Source organism: Balaenoptera physalus (genome assembly GCF_965194825.1).
Source record: "Balaenoptera physalus genome assembly, chromosome: 1".
NCBI classification, from domain to species: Eukaryota; Metazoa; Chordata; class Mammalia; order Artiodactyla; family Balaenopteridae; genus Balaenoptera; species Balaenoptera physalus.
The window spans coordinates 192,055,912-192,070,554 of NC_138882.1; the positions used below are offsets into that span (position 1 = coordinate 192,055,912).

The 14,643-nt window shown below is 54.5% G+C and overlaps 1 protein-coding gene across 4 annotated transcripts in view; it reads left to right on the forward strand.

Annotated features, from left to right (window-relative positions):
• The window catches only part of CHD5 (chromodomain helicase DNA binding protein 5), a 65,735-nt gene extending 51,532 nt beyond the window's left edge, over window positions 1–14,203 (forward strand). For 3 of the 4 annotated variants that reach the window (XM_082469349.1, XM_082469350.1, XM_082469352.1), the window contains 9 exons: window positions 5,490–5,579; window positions 6,211–6,348; window positions 6,618–6,726; window positions 8,356–8,488; window positions 8,905–9,100; window positions 10,246–10,409; window positions 10,524–10,638; window positions 10,744–10,797; window positions 11,583–14,203. In XM_082469349.1, the coding sequence (XP_082325475.1) occupies window positions 5,490–5,579; window positions 6,211–6,348; window positions 6,618–6,726; window positions 8,356–8,488; window positions 8,905–9,100; window positions 10,246–10,409; window positions 10,524–10,638; window positions 10,744–10,751 (953 nt within the window). In that variant the 3' untranslated portion in view covers window positions 10,752–10,797; window positions 11,583–14,203. The remainder of the gene's footprint in view (window positions 1–5,489; window positions 5,580–6,210; window positions 6,349–6,617; window positions 6,727–8,355; window positions 8,489–8,904; window positions 9,101–10,245; window positions 10,410–10,523; window positions 10,639–10,743; window positions 10,798–11,582) is intronic. The other variant, XM_082469351.1, reaches the window with a different exon arrangement.
• Window positions 14,204–14,643: the final 440 nt, after the last annotated feature.

Sequence of the window (14,643 nt, forward strand, 5' to 3'; positions counted from 1 at the left end):
GCGGGCTTCCACCCTGATGCAGCGTCAGGCCTGGCTCAGAGAAGGGCAGCCAGGCCGCCCTCTGCCCCGTCTCTCCCTGGCCGGGTGGTGGGCTGTGCATCGCTCTGTCCTGGCACCATAGGTCCCAGGGTGAGGGGAGAGCCAGGGGCTCAGTTCTCTACATGTGGGCTTTAACTTTCCCTGCTGTACAGTTTGGGGGTTATTGGGCTACATCTTTTTTAAAAAAAATAAATTTATTTATTTATTTTTGGCTGCGTTGGGTCTTCGTTGCCGCGCGCGGGCTTTCTCTAGTTGTGACGAGCGGGGGCTGTTCTTCGTTGCGGTGCGCGGGCTTCTCCTTGCGGTGGCTTCTCTTGTTCCGGAGCATGGGCTCTAGGGCGTGCACGCTTCAGTGGTTGTGGCTCACGGGCTCAGTAGTTGTGGCTTGCGGTCTCTAGAGCGCAGGCTCAGTAGTTGTGGCGCACGGGCCTTGTTGCTCTGCGGCATGTGGGATCTTCCCGGACCAGGGCTCGAACCCGTGTCCCCTGCATTGGCAGGCGGATTCTTAACCCCTGCACCACCAGGGAAGCCCGGGCTACATCTTTTTATTAGTTATTTCTGAATCAGTGGCCTCGTGGTCTGAACACATGAGTCTGTATGATATTGTTTTTATATGATACTGTTGAAACCTGCTTTCTGGCTTAATGTGGTCAGATCTTGTAAATACTCGTGTGCTTGAAAAGAATGTCCTTTCATTGCTGGGTGTAAGGTTCTAAATATATGCATTAGATCATTATGTTGTTCAGATTTTTTTATATCCTTACTTATTTTTGGTTTGCTTTGATCAGTCACATCTGAGAGACTTGTGTTAAAATCTCTCACTGTGAGTGTGGGTTAGTCTCTGTCATCGTAAGGCCAGGTTTTGTTTCGTATAGTTTGGGATTGGGTTGTTAGGTGCATATTGGTTCAGGTTTTTTATAATTTTCTGTTTATTATGTAATAACCTTCTTATCCCTCCTGATACTTTTTGCTTTAAGGTTCATTTAGGCTGATTTGGATTGAGCTTATTTTTGTTTAGTGTACACTTGGTGTATTTTTTTTTTTTTTTCTTTTTGGCCATGCTGTGCAACATGTGGGATCTTAGTTCCCTGACCAGGGATTGAACCTGGGCCCCCTGCAGTGGAAGCACAGAGTCCTAACCACTGGACCTCCAGGGAATTCCCATACTTGGTGTATTTTTTTCTATCCTTTTACTTAAAAGTATAAATAAAAACTTTATTGTGATATAATTCATATTCCATATGGTTCACCCATTTAAAGTGTATCATTCAGTAGTTTTTATGTATTCACAGGGTTGTAGAATCATCAGCACAATTAATTGTAGAACATTTTCATCATTCCAGAAAGAAACCCTATGCCCATTAGCCCATTTTCTCCTCCCCACAGCCTGTGGCAATCACTAATTTACTTTCTGTCTCTTTGGATTTGCCTGCTCTGGACATTTCATATAAATGGAATCATAAAATATATGCCTTTTTATGTGTGACTTCTTTCACTAAGCACAGTGTTTTCAGGGTTCATCAGTTTTGTACCATGTATTGGAACTTCATTCCTTTTTGCTGAATAACATTCTACTCTGTGGATAGACCATATTTTATTTTCCCATTCATCAGTTGATGGACTAACCCAACATCAGTTGGGTTATTTTGCCTTTTGGCTATTATGAATAATGCTGCTGTGAACATTTGTATATAGGTATTTGTGTGGACATAGATTTCAGTTCTCTTGGGTATATACATAGGAGCGGAATTGTTGGATTGTATGGTAACTTTAATATTTTGAGGAACTGCCAGATTGTTTGCTACAGTGACTGCACCACTTTACATTCCTACCAGCAGTGTATAGTTTTCCAATTTCTCCACATCCTGGCCAACACTTGTTATTATCTCTCTTTTTGATTATAGCCATCCTAGTCGGTGAAAAGTCATAGCTCAAGTGGTTTTGATTTGTATTTCCCTTCTGTGTAAAGATGTTGAGTATCTTTTCAAGTGTTATTGGCCATTTGTACATTTTTGCTGGAGAAATGTCTTTTCAGATCCTTTTGTCCATTTTTTAATTGGGTTATTTGTCTTTTAATTATTGAGTTATAAGAGTTCTTTATAATACATGTTCCACATCAGATATAGTGATTTGCAAGTATTTTCTTCCATTTCTTAATTTTTAATCTATCTGTATAATTAAGTTTTAGGTATATCTTTTGTAAACAGTATATGGTGGGATTTGTTGTTTTAAATCTAATCATATAATCTCTACCTTTTAGCTGGCATATTTAATCTCATTACATTTACTGTAATAGCTAGGTATTTGGATGAATTTCTATTCTTATTTTGTGCTTTATATCACCCTTGCCTTTTCTTCTTTTTTCTCCTGACATCTCTTGGATTGATCACATTTTCTATTTTCCCCCTTTCCCCTCAACTTCTTTGGAAGGTTTACAGTCAATTCTATTTTGTACTCTTAAATTTTTAACATGTTACCTCCTGAATACTATAAGGACTGTAGGCAACTTTAGCTCTGACGCACTCCCTTTTCATCTTCCATGTGCTGTTGCTTATTTCTAAAAGTTTTGTGTTTGCTTGTTTGTTCATTGTTGATTTGTTCAGTGTCCTCCTTCCCAAAATACACCCTTCAATGGTGCTTTAAGCAAATTTCTGTGGATGGCAAATTCTCTCATTATGTGTTATTTTTCCTTTACATCTTATTGTATTTTTCTTGAATAATAGCAGAATTCGAGGTGGGATAGGGGTTTTCCCTCAGCACTTGAAGATGTTATTTCTTTTGTATTCTGGCTTCCATTGTGCTGAGAAGGCTGCTCTCAGGGTAATTGCTGCTCCTTTTTAGGAAACCTGCCTTTTCTATCTTTCCTAACACGGAAAGACCATTTGTAAGATATTCTGTTTGTCTTTGGTCATGTGCAATTTCACAACAATGAAATTTTTATTTATCCTGCTTGTGACTGACTGTGATTCTTTTTTTTTTTTTTTCTTACTGACTGTGATTCTTAAAGCTGAGTGTTGTGTCTTCTATCGGTTATGGGCAGATTCTCAGTCACTCCCTCGCTGAATGTTATCTTTCCTCCCATTATGTTTATTTTCTCCTGGCATTCCTCTTACTCATCAATTCATTCATTCACCCAACAAATATATATTGAAGGCCTGCTGTGTGTTGGGGGCTGTCCTAGGCTCTGGGGACACAGACAGTGAACCAAAGCCAAAGCCTTCACATGGAATTTGTATTCTACTGGGGGACCCAGGTGATCAGCAATAAGCACAAGTAGGTCTTGTTCAATAACAGACTCCAAATGCAATGAAGAAAAGAAAGCAGGTACAAGGTTTGTGAAAGAGGGAGGAGGACGTGTCTTTCACATCTTTTACTTTTTTGTTTCCTGTTTCTCTGCAAGGCTTTTTGAGTCATCCTCAGATCTAGCTTCAGTTCCTACTTTCTTTTATACAGCTATTCATCTGTATTATTTTCTATGGTTGCAAAACAAATGATTACAAATTTAGCAGCATGAAGCAACACCCGTGTATTAGCTCACAGTTGCATGGGTCAGAAGTCTGGGGTAGTGTGGCGGGGTTCCCTGCCAAGGGACTTGCAAGACTGAAGTCAAGGCATTGGCTGAGCCGAGTTCTCATCTGAAGGCTTGGGGGAAAATCTGCTTCCAAGCTCATTCTTGCTGTTGGCCGACTTCAGCTCCTTGGGGTTGGAGGACTGAGGCCTCCTTTGCTGGCTGTCAGCTGGGGGGCCATTCTTAGCACCTAGAAGCTGCCCACGTTGCTTGCCACGGGGCTCACTCCATCTTCAAACCAGCAATGGTGCACCAGTCCCCCTCAGGCTTCAGATCTCTGACGTCCTTTTCTGTGACCATTCAGAGAAAACTCTGCTTTTAAAGGGCTGGTGTGATGAGGTCAGGCCCACCTGGATAATCTCCCTCTTTTAAGATCACCTGTGCCTCATCGCATGACCTTCTCAGGGGAGTAGAATCCATCACATTCACAGTCCTGACGACTATGTACAAGGCTTGTTCTCCAGGGCCAGGAAGTCGTGAGGATGTCTTAGAAATCTGCAAAGAGATGTCTAAAATGTTAGTGATTATGTATTTCATTTCTAGAAGTTTTATCTGGCTTTTTCTACTTCCTTTTTTTTTTGATTTGTCTTTTCTTACGGATTCTCTTCCTTTTTTTTCTCTCTGTCTGGCTGTGGGTATTGTCTTCTGAGTTTCATTTGGGTGCATCTTCATCAGAGATTGTTTTATCCATGAGAACCCATGTTATTCCTGGGTAGCAGGAAATGTCTCCCCTTCTATTTCCGTGAAGCCCAGGGCCTAGTGGTCTCACTAGTGACTTGGCTGGTCTGGGACCAGTCTTTATGACAAATTCAGATTCCACAGCCTGCATGCCTTTGAGTTGGGTTTGGACCCTCACTGGGGGCTTTCTGCCCCCTAGATTCCATATGGGAGCCAGGCTTCCTCAGCTTGGCCATGAGCTGGTGGATGGAACTTTCCCTCTTTCGCAGAGAGCACAGCAGTTGGAGGGTGTTGGTTCATTGGTTTAATTCCAGTTCTCTGCATCTCTGGGGCTTGCGGCCTCATCCTTCCTGTCTGGTGTTGAGACACAGCTGGAGCCCCCCAGACCTCTTCCTGGTGTCCAGTCACCCTCTGCCCAGGCCCCCAGCATATGCTTCTCGAGCTTTGAGTTTCCATTCATTTATGTCACCTGGCAATTTGCTTTTCTTCTTGTGAGTGCACCCGTGTGTTTTTTGTTTTTTTTTTTAATGTTTTTTTTAGTTTTTTTGTTTGTTTTTATTTTTGGCTGTGTTGGGTCTTCGTTGCTGTGCACAGGCTTTCTCTAGTTGTGGCGAGCGGGGGCCACTCCTCGTTGCGATACGCGGGCTTCTCATTGTCGTGGCTTCTCTTGTTGCGGAGCACGGGCTCTAGGCGCGCAGGTTTCAGTAGTTGTGGCTCGCGGGCCACAGTTGCTCTGCGGCATGTGGGATCCTCCTGGACCAGGGATCGAGCCCGTGTCCCCTGCATTGGCAGGCAGATTCTTAACCACTGTGCCACTGGGGAAGCCCCACCCGTGTGTTTTTTTAATGTGATAGATATTGCCTGACATTTCTGGGTGTCTGTAAGAGGGGTCTTGTGTTAACGAAGCCCTGACATGTTGCCAGAACTTTGAGTCCTCTGGTTATCACTGTGGTAGGGAGGGTTCGGAGACTGTACCTTGAGAAGTTTGGGGGGAGGGTGCTGCTGGGATGGGTGGGTGGGGTGAGGTCCCGCCCCCACCCTGCCTCCCCAGAGGACCCTCCCTGATGGTACCTGTTGGGCTTCTGAGTAAGATGATGGAGAGGATTCCGTGCATGGCTAAAGCACTGTTGGGAAGCCACCAGCCTGGAGTCTCCTCTGCCCTTCCGGACCCCTCCCCACTCTGTGAACACACTTTGTCTTGCAGAAGAAGTGCTTGCTGAGAAGGAGAAGATTCTGGACAAGTTGGAGCTGAGCTTGATTCACAGCAGAGGCGATGGCAGTGATTTCAGGCCAGGTTTGGGGCTCTTGCATGTGCTCTGTCCTGTGTCCCTTGGTCTCTTGAGGGAACCATCTGGAGCCTCTTGGTCCTCTTGCAGCCTCCTGGGTACCATCCCCTTGGCCCCAGGCCCTGATCAGAGCTTCTGGGTGGGAGCCTGGACTCGCCAGCCCCTCAGGGGACAGACCCTCCACCTTCTCTCTCCTGACCCCTCCTGTGGCCCCGGCCACCACCAGGGGGAAGGAGAGCTGGTCATAGAGTTTGGACTAGGGCGTTTGGGGTTCAACTGGCAGCCTGTGTCCTTCTAAGTGCTGGAACGTTCTGGAACGGTCGTCCCCAGATCAGAGCTCCAAGGCGGCACTGCCCTACTTCAACATAAGCTGCATTTTCACAGTCCCCCGCATCCCCCCTGTTCCCAGGTGGTCCTGACTTGGTGGAGGGACACTCAGGCTTGGAGCAGCCCTCCCTGCTCAGGATGGAGAGAGGGGGCTGCTGGCTTGTCTCTTTCAAATCCCTTTGGACAGTGAGCCCCTTGTGGGTGGGGAGATGTGATTCCCGCTTGCCTTTGGGTCCCCAGTGCTTGGGGGAAGGAGGCCCCTGGGCAGTGCCTTTGGGATGGATAGATGAAGGTGGGTCTGTCCTCCCACAGATGACACCAAAGCCGAGGAGAAGGAGCCCATTGAAACACAGCAAAATGGTGACAAAGAGGAAGATGAGGAGGGGAAGAGGGAGGACAAGATCGGGAAGTTCAAGTTCATGTTCAACATTGCAGACGGGGGCTTCACAGGTACTGGGGTGGGGCCGTGGGCAGAGAGCAGTGCCTGTTTGTGTCGCAGGCTTCCTGATGGTGGGTCCCAGGAGTCTGGGCAGATGGTTATATTATACTAACGTGTGAATGGTTGACAAAAATCCGCGGTATGACATTTCCTAGTAACACTGGAACACTGAACCTCTCGGGGTGGGGAGATGGTAGGTAGTGCGGGAGAGGCTTTCCTAGGCCCACCTCTGTGGGGGCTGGGGGGCACCTCATTCTGCTCCCCTTGGCTGGCTTCCCAGAGCTACACACACTGTGGCAGAACGAGGAACGTGCTGCTGTGTCCTCGGGGAAAATCTACGACATCTGGCACCGGCGCCATGACTACTGGCTGCTGGCGGGCATCGTGACGTATCCTTGGCTAAGCCGGGCTGGGCAGGACTCTGGTCTGTTCCTCTGTGGACCTCAGGGAGGGGTGTGGGGCTTGTGGGGTGAGGAGTCGGGCTGGTGCTCCTAACCAGGTGCCAGGGACCCTTTCCTGGTGACGATGACAGTGACCGTGATTGTAACGGTAGCTTGTCCCTTTATACTCAATACTCCATCCTCACAGCAGCCTTCCCAAAGGGTCACTACTACGATCCCCGTTACACAGAGGAGGAAACGGGTGCTCAGAGAGGCCAGGTGACTTGCTCAGGGACACACAGCCCTTCCATCTGACTCCACAACCAATGCTCCTAATTCCTACCTGATACAGACCTCACCTCCTCCCACTGATGACACCTGAAGGGTGCTTCACCATTTAGGAAGGCTTTCATTCATTCATTCATTCTTCAGTTCCATCTTTACTGGTCACCTGTCATGTGCCAGGCACGGAGGATGCAGCCATGAACAAAACAGGCCCAAATCTCTGTCTACCCGGAGCTCACATCCTACTGGGGGTAGATGGTGAACAGCATAAATTAGCAAAGTGTGGGGTTTAAGGAACATGATAAAGGGAGGATGGGCAAAGGGAGCTTTGTGGGTGGGAGTTGCCTGTAATGTGGGAAGGTCAGAGAAGGCGACATTGAGTACAGACCTCCCAGAGGCAAGGAGAGGGCCACACAGCTACCCGGGGGGAGCCACCCAGCAAAGCCGGCCTTCATGACGGCCTGGAGTGGGGCTGGTTATTATAACAAGAGGTGGAAAGTTGTAGATCAGGGGTCGGCAGACCTTTCCTGGGAGGGGCTGGGGAGTGGATATTTCAGGCTTTGCAGAGGACTCCTCCAGTCTGCCGTGGTAGCAGAAGTAGCCACAACACGTTAACCCACAAGTGTGGCCGTGTTCCAATAAAACTTTATTTACAAAAACAGGCTGTGGGCCGGATTTGGCTTGTGGACCCAGTCGTGGAGGTTAAGATGCTTGGAGCCAGCCTGCCTGGGTTCGAATCCTGACTCTGCCCCTCACTAACTGTGGGACTTTGGGCAAGAAAACTGTGTTGTTTTTCTTTGTTCCCTCTGAAGGCTCTAGCGGAGGCCCCTTCCTTGCCTGTCCCCAGCTCCTGGTGGCGGCTGTCAGTCCTTGGCGTCCCTTGGCTTACAGCTAGCTGCACCATTCCAGTCTCTGCCTCTGTTGTCACTCACATGGCCTTCTTACCTGGGTGTCTCTCTGTGTCCAAATTTCCTCCTCTTACAAGGACATCAGTCACTGGATTAGTGCCCACTCTCTCCCGGGATGACCCCTTCTTAATCTGATTACACCTGGAAATAGCCTATTTCCAAATAGGGTCACAGCCACAGGTGCTGGGGGTTAGGACTCGGATGTTTCCATCCTCTGGGTGTTGGGGATGAACGAGTTTATCTGATGAAGCCTCGGTGCCGTGTCTGGGCTCCTGGGGGCCCCTGTCGGTGTCCACTGATTGTCAAGTCACCCTTGTCCACGTGCTCATCTTGCAGCCAAAGTTAATGACTATCTGGAGGGCACAAAGCCAGGGCGCCAAACCCCGGGCTGGTCTCCCGCCCACCACCCCATGGCCAGGTTTGCCCTTAACGGTGCCCCACCCAGGCACGGCTATGCCCGTTGGCAGGACATCCAGAACGACCCGAGATACATGATCCTCAACGAGCCCTTCAAGTCCGAGATCCACAAGGGCAACTACCTGGAGATGAAGAACAAGTTCCTGGCCCGCAGGTTCAAGGTCAGTCCTTGGCAGGGCCAGAGGCTGGGGGCGGGCTGCTGCAAGAGGGCTGGTTACATGAAGGTCTGGGGCAAGTTACATGAAGGTCTGGGGCAAAGAAATGAGTGAGCAGCAACCCCCCACCCTGTATATCCGGATGCGGGCCAGACTGTCCAGGAAAGGGAGTCATTTAGTCAACGAACAGGTGCTGGGTCCTTGCTCTGGGCCAGGCGCCCCCTGGGCAAGTGTCCCTGCCCTGGGTGATGGGTGCAGAGAACTCAGCTTGGGGCGGGCTCTAAGGGGTGGCCCAGAGGGTGGACAGCCGGGTGTGTGTCCTCCTTCCCTGCTTTCCGCCAGAGCCTTGGCCTGCGGGGGTGGGTGCTGGCGGAGGGGGGCCAAGCCAGCGCTCAGTCCCTCTCCTCCCCCCGCCCTCTCAGCTGCTGGAGCAGGCGCTGGTCATCGAGGAGCAACTCCGGAGGGCCGCGTACCTCAACATGACCCAGGACCCCAACCACCCCGCCATGGCCCTCAATGCCCGCCTGGCCGAGGTGGAGTGCCTTGCCGAGAGCCACCAGCACCTCTCCAAGGAGTCCCTCGCCGGGAACAAGCCTGCCAATGCCGTCCTGCACAAGGGTGAGCGAGCCCGCTCCCTGGAGGGGGGCCCACCTGCCTTGCTCCTGCCCAGCGGCTCCATAGCCACAGGTGTGGGCGTGGGGCTGGGGACAGGACATCAGATGGGACAGGCTGTCACCCAGCCTCTGCTCTTACCTGTGGGGAAAGCGAGGCCCTTGCTTTTCTAGCCTTTTTCGGAAGGTCAGCGCCGTGCAGGCCCTGGGCGGCGGGTAGGTGACATAGAAGACTATTAAGTTGTACAAGCTCGTTTATCGAGCCTTGACAACATGTTTTATTTTTTTATTTAACTTTTTTTTTAGTGAAAGAGGAGAGGACCTTTTTAAAATTAAAAAAAATTTTTTTTATTGGAGTAGATTTACAATGTTGTGTTAGTTTTAGGTGTACAGCAAAGTGAATCAGTTACCCATATACATATGTCCACTCTCTTTTAGATCCTTTTTCCATACAGGTCATTACAGAGTATAGAGTAGCGTTCCCTGTGCTGTACAGTAGGTCCTTGTTAGTTATCTATTTTATATGTAGTTGTGTGTATGTGTCAGTCCCAGTCTCCCAACTTATGACAGTGTGCTTTAACTACATTCTCTCTTTAATCCTTGTAATATCTTTAAGTGGTGAGGTTTCTCATCCCATTTTAAAGTCGGTGCTCGGGGAGGTGAAGTAGCTGCCCAAGGTCTCCCGGAATTCACATCCTTGACCCTTGTGCTCCAAATCCTGAGGAAGTTCCCAGGCTGGTTAGGGGGAGGGGGTGAGCCAAGCTCACGTGAGGGTCCCTGGACTCTGCGGCCCCCGCTGCCTGGGAGAAGTTTCCTGAGGCTGCTCTGCGTTGGGCGCGGACCCTGTCCCCCACGGTGGCCAGTGCTGCAGGCCTCCCCGGGAGCCAGGAGGCTGGCTGAGGGCCCGGGGGGAAGCCCAGCGTTGGGTCGGGGTTCCTGGCTGTCATCTCTGCAGCCCTCGGCCCGGGAGAAGCTGCTGGGAAAACCGGGCTCTTGTCCAGCAGCCGGCGGGGCTCTGCTTGGCTGGCTGGGAGGGCCGGGTGAAGGGCGCCCCCTGGCGTCTGCTGTGCGGGTGCAGTAACACAGCGACACAGCCTGGTAGCTAAGTGCCCGCCTGGGTGCCGCGCCCTGCGCCTCCCCTTCCCTCCCCAGTCCTGAACCAGCTGGAGGAGCTGCTGAGCGACATGAAGGCGGATGTGACGCGTCTGCCCTCCATGCTGTCCCGCATCCCCCCGGTGGCCGCCCGTCTCCAGATGTCAGAGCGCAGCATCCTGAGCCGCCTGACCAACCGAGCCGGGGACCCCACCATCCAGCAGGTCAGGCCCGGCCTGCGCCCCGACCCCAGCCCCCCACGCACGTCCTGGGCGCCCTGGGTGGGGGCTCGGGCCGGCGCGGGACTTGGACCTTTAAACCTGAGTCCTTGCCTCCAGGGCGCTTTCGGCTCTTCCCAGATGTACAGCAACAACTTTGGGCCCAACTTCCGGGGCCCTGGACCGGGAGGGATTGTCAACTACAACCAGATGCCCCTGGGGCCCTATGTGACCGGTAGGTGCCCGTCTGCTTCCGGGCGGCATGGGCAGGGGCGCCCGCGGGGCCCCAGCCGGCCCCCCGCCGCCCCAGGCAAGCCGAGCTCTCCTCTCTTTGCCGCAGATATCTAGCCGTCCCCGAGATTTCCCTCTGCTGCCGGGCTCGTTTCCAGTGGAGGTGAGGCCGCTCGTGGGTGCTGCGCTGTCCCTTGTCCCTCCTTGGCTTGGCGAGTCAGGCCAGGCCAGTACAGGCCCTGGTCCCTGCGCTTCTTCACGGCCCTGGGGCCCGGGGGCCTCGCCCCTCCATGCTCGGGGACCGTCTTGGGGCCGGTGTGTCTTCCTAGGCTTCCAGACGCTTCCCCGGGAGGCTGGGGGGGCAGCGCACGGCAGGGCAGGTGCACGTGGGCGTGCTCCCCTGCGTACACGCGTGCTTCTGTACGCCGGTGTGTTGGTATGCGTGCGTGACCCCGGCAGTGAGTCAGGGACCATTGCCCCCAGCCTGGAACCCTGACTCCACCGTTCTGCCTGCGCTTTCCTGCTGGGTGGTGGACGCCCTGGGACGTCACCTCCCCCCAACCCCTGCCCAGGACCAGGAGGGTGGCCCAGCGTGTGTGCGGCTCAGTGTTACCGGCTGGGAGAGGGTTTGAGTCCTGAGAAACCACCAGTCTGCTGTGGCCGCCTCCGCCCCGCTGACAGCCCCCGCTAAGCTGTGTGTCCCATCAGAACCTCTGCTTCGGCGCGGAGGCTCGGGGGTGGGGCGGTTCCAGACAGGCTGCTCCTGGGGGTCCCCGCCTCCTCCACGCCCCGGGTGTGGCCGTGGCCCGAGGCTGGGAGGTCTGGGCTAGGGGACCCCCTGGTGTCAGTTGGCCATGACAGGTCGTAGTGGGTGGTCTAGGGTGTTGGGTGCCACCCCCGTGGGGACCCGAGCGCCCAGCTGTGTGACCCGTGATCTGCCTCTTGCAGCCGCGCCTGCCGGGCCCCCTGCCCGACCCCCGCAGGAGAGAAAAGCTGCCGCCTTTCTAGAGCCATGCCACCCGAGGACAGAAAGGGAAAGCGAGAAATGCCACCTCATGGGGACAAGGCCGCCTGAGCCCAGAAGTGCCACCTGCTCCTAACCCAAGTGCTCCCCACACCACCCGGGACGCACCCCTCGGCCACCTCTGCCAGGACGACTTCCTAGAAGAGATTTCATTTCTTTGTACATCTTTTGCACTTTCCTGTTGAAGACTTGAACAAGTTTGTCTTGATAAACGTCGAGTGACGCGTGGGGCAGTCTGACTTGCAGCACGTACGTCTCTCTGCCGACGGGTTCCGGACCTGAAGGGACGCTCCTGGGAGCCCAGGGGCCGCCCACGGACTCGGCCCGGCTGAGGAGGACGAGGTGCCCGCCCTGGGCGCCCTCAGTCTGCCCCCATCCCCCCATCCCGCCTGCACCGTGCTCCAGCCCCTTGCCCGTGAGGCCCCCCGGTGCCAGGTGGGTCAAGACTGGGCAACTGGCTGGCCTGAGGGTAGAGACCTGGCTGACGCCCAGGTCAGGCCAGGCCACTTCCTGCAAGGCTGGAGACCACCAAGTATGTGCTGTCTCCGTGGGACAGGTGTCTGTCCCTGGCCCAGCCTGTCTCTCAGGCCCTGGACTCGGTCGTCACCAGTGGAGGGTCTGTGACCCCTGCCCTGCGTGGCAGGTCACTTGTTCCCCAGAGGGAAGGGGAGGTCAGGGCCTGCAGGTGTTGGCCTGGGGGCTGCCAGAGGCTTCCTCTCAGGCCTCCGTGGGAAGGGGCGTGACCTCCCCCTGCCGGGATGTGGCTAGCGTTCCAGTGGGGAGGGTCACAGCAGCGCTGAGGGGGGCCCAGGAGCCCCTGGTCCTGCCCTGTGCCCTGGGGGTGCCCGTCACCCCCACCTCCAGGTGCACTCTCCCCGTGTGATCTGGCTGCAGATGTGGAGAAGCCAGGCCACACGCTGGAGCCCGGGCTTATCCCTCCCTCTCATCTTGTCCCCGGAGAGGCCTTGATCTGGGCACTTGCCATCTGGGTTGGGCCATGACTGCCCTCGCTGTGTTCTCGGAAGGCTTGGGGAAAGCTTGGAGGCAGGAGACTGGACCCAGTAGCCTCTGCAGTCTTCCCAGCTGGAGCATCCCCAGCTTCCTGCCTTGTTTCCTGCCAGTAACGCCCCACTGGAATCCTGATCCTCCCTCACCCAGCCGGTGGTACGCTGTGATGGCCCCAGTTTGGAGGAAGGGAGGAACGGGCCAGGGCCTGGGCCTGTCTGTGTCTCATGTTCCCTGTGGCCCAGCCTGGAAGGGAATTCCGAGCCTTGAGCAGGGAGGGGCCTTCCTGGCGTGGAGCCCTGGGTGCAGAATCCTGTCTGAGAGACAAGCTGGGCCTGGGGGTGGAGGCACCAGGGGGGTTCTGTTCTGCTCCCTGGCCAGGACTGGGGCCAGGATTTGGGGGTGTCTTGGGGGACACAGGGCCACTGGCCAGCTCTCCCTGAACCCCTAGAGGGCTGGACCCCCAAGGCCCCTGCCATCTCCAGGCTGGCCAACCTGGCACTGCAGGTGGGAGGAGTGGGGGGGGCGCACAGGTGTCCAGGACACACGTGACAGCCGCTGACCCCACCTCCCGGAAGGGTGGGGTCATTCCTGTCCTCTATGGTTTGTCCAGTGCCATGTACGTACATGCGTGGTCCTCCGACCCGTGCCCCCCTGCAGAGGTTCCGGCTTAGGCCACGGGCAGCGTGACCGCCAGGAGCCCCTGACACGGGGCCCTGTGACTCTGCCCTCTCAAGCAGGCAGTCAGCCTGCCAGACTGGCTGGCCTGGTGGGGAACACAGTGGATGGGTCCTGAATGTCAGGTCAGGGGGCACGTGGTAGAGGACGGGGGGTCTGTGTTGTCCCCGCTGCCTCACGCCAAGGGCAGGTGGTCCTTCCCCTGCCAGCCCTTGCTCCCCAGCCAGCTTCCCTCTGCCCTTCTGTTTCTGCTCCTTCCCAGGCCTCCGCCCTTTTCCTTTACCAGCCAGAGCCAGGCACCCACGGATGGCCTGGCCCCCGGCACTGCCTGGTCCAGGAAGGGCTCAGCTCTCCAAGACCAGCACCTGGGAGGCCTGGGAGGGGGGCTGCGGACAGCTGGGGAGGGGGTTTCTGGCTGACTGGTTTTGGAGAAGAAAAAGGATCTTAAGAATGTTTTCTTCTTGGTTTATCAAGTTATCTCCTGCCGAAAGTTGTAGTGGTGGGGAGGGGGTGTTGGCCATCTTCAGCATCTTCAGGCTGGGTTTGGTTTTTCCCGCGGGCAGAAGGAGAGTCGTCACGTGCAAGCGGAAGCCGGAAGTGCCAGCCCGCATTTTTGTTTCCAGCCACCTTATTATTTAGACCAGTGCCGAGTAGGCTTTCTGTTGAACCATCTTGGGGCCACAGTCTCGGAAGGCGTAGCTGGCTGGGCTCCTGGGTGACCAGGGGAGTTTGGGCTGGACTGTGTCCGGGGGTCCCCTTGCACACGCCCACCACGGAAGCACATCCTGAGGCCCCCTGTGCAAGGAGGCCCTCCCTGCAAGCTGCCTTCAGAAGCTCCTTCGTTTTCTGCAAGTGATGACCATGGTCCTGTTCTGCTGGTACCACGACTCGAGCAGCCACCTGCCCTCCTGCTTGTTGGGCGTCCCTTCCCAGGGTCCTCTGGGGACTCCCTGGCCCAGGTCAGGGGCTGGCTGAGTCTTGCCCCAGGGACACCTGTAGCCCTTGCTGCCAGGCGTTGGGTCCCAGGGATGCTGAGGGCCTGAGGGGATCGTGTAGAGGGTAGGCTCGGGGACCTCCGGAGCGTGCCCAGAGTGGGGTGGCAGGAAGGAGCTTGGCTGGGAGGCGGGGGCTGAGGTCTTGGCCTGGCCACGGTCCAGGGTCCCCCCCTCCGTACCTGCAGCTGTCCTGTGCCGACCACTCTCTCTGTCGAGGAAGCTGGCTCCCGCCCCATTTTATATTTCTGGAAGTTTACAGTCGTGGTGCATCAGCCCAAAGTCATTGGCTTGTGTTTTGGGATTTTTT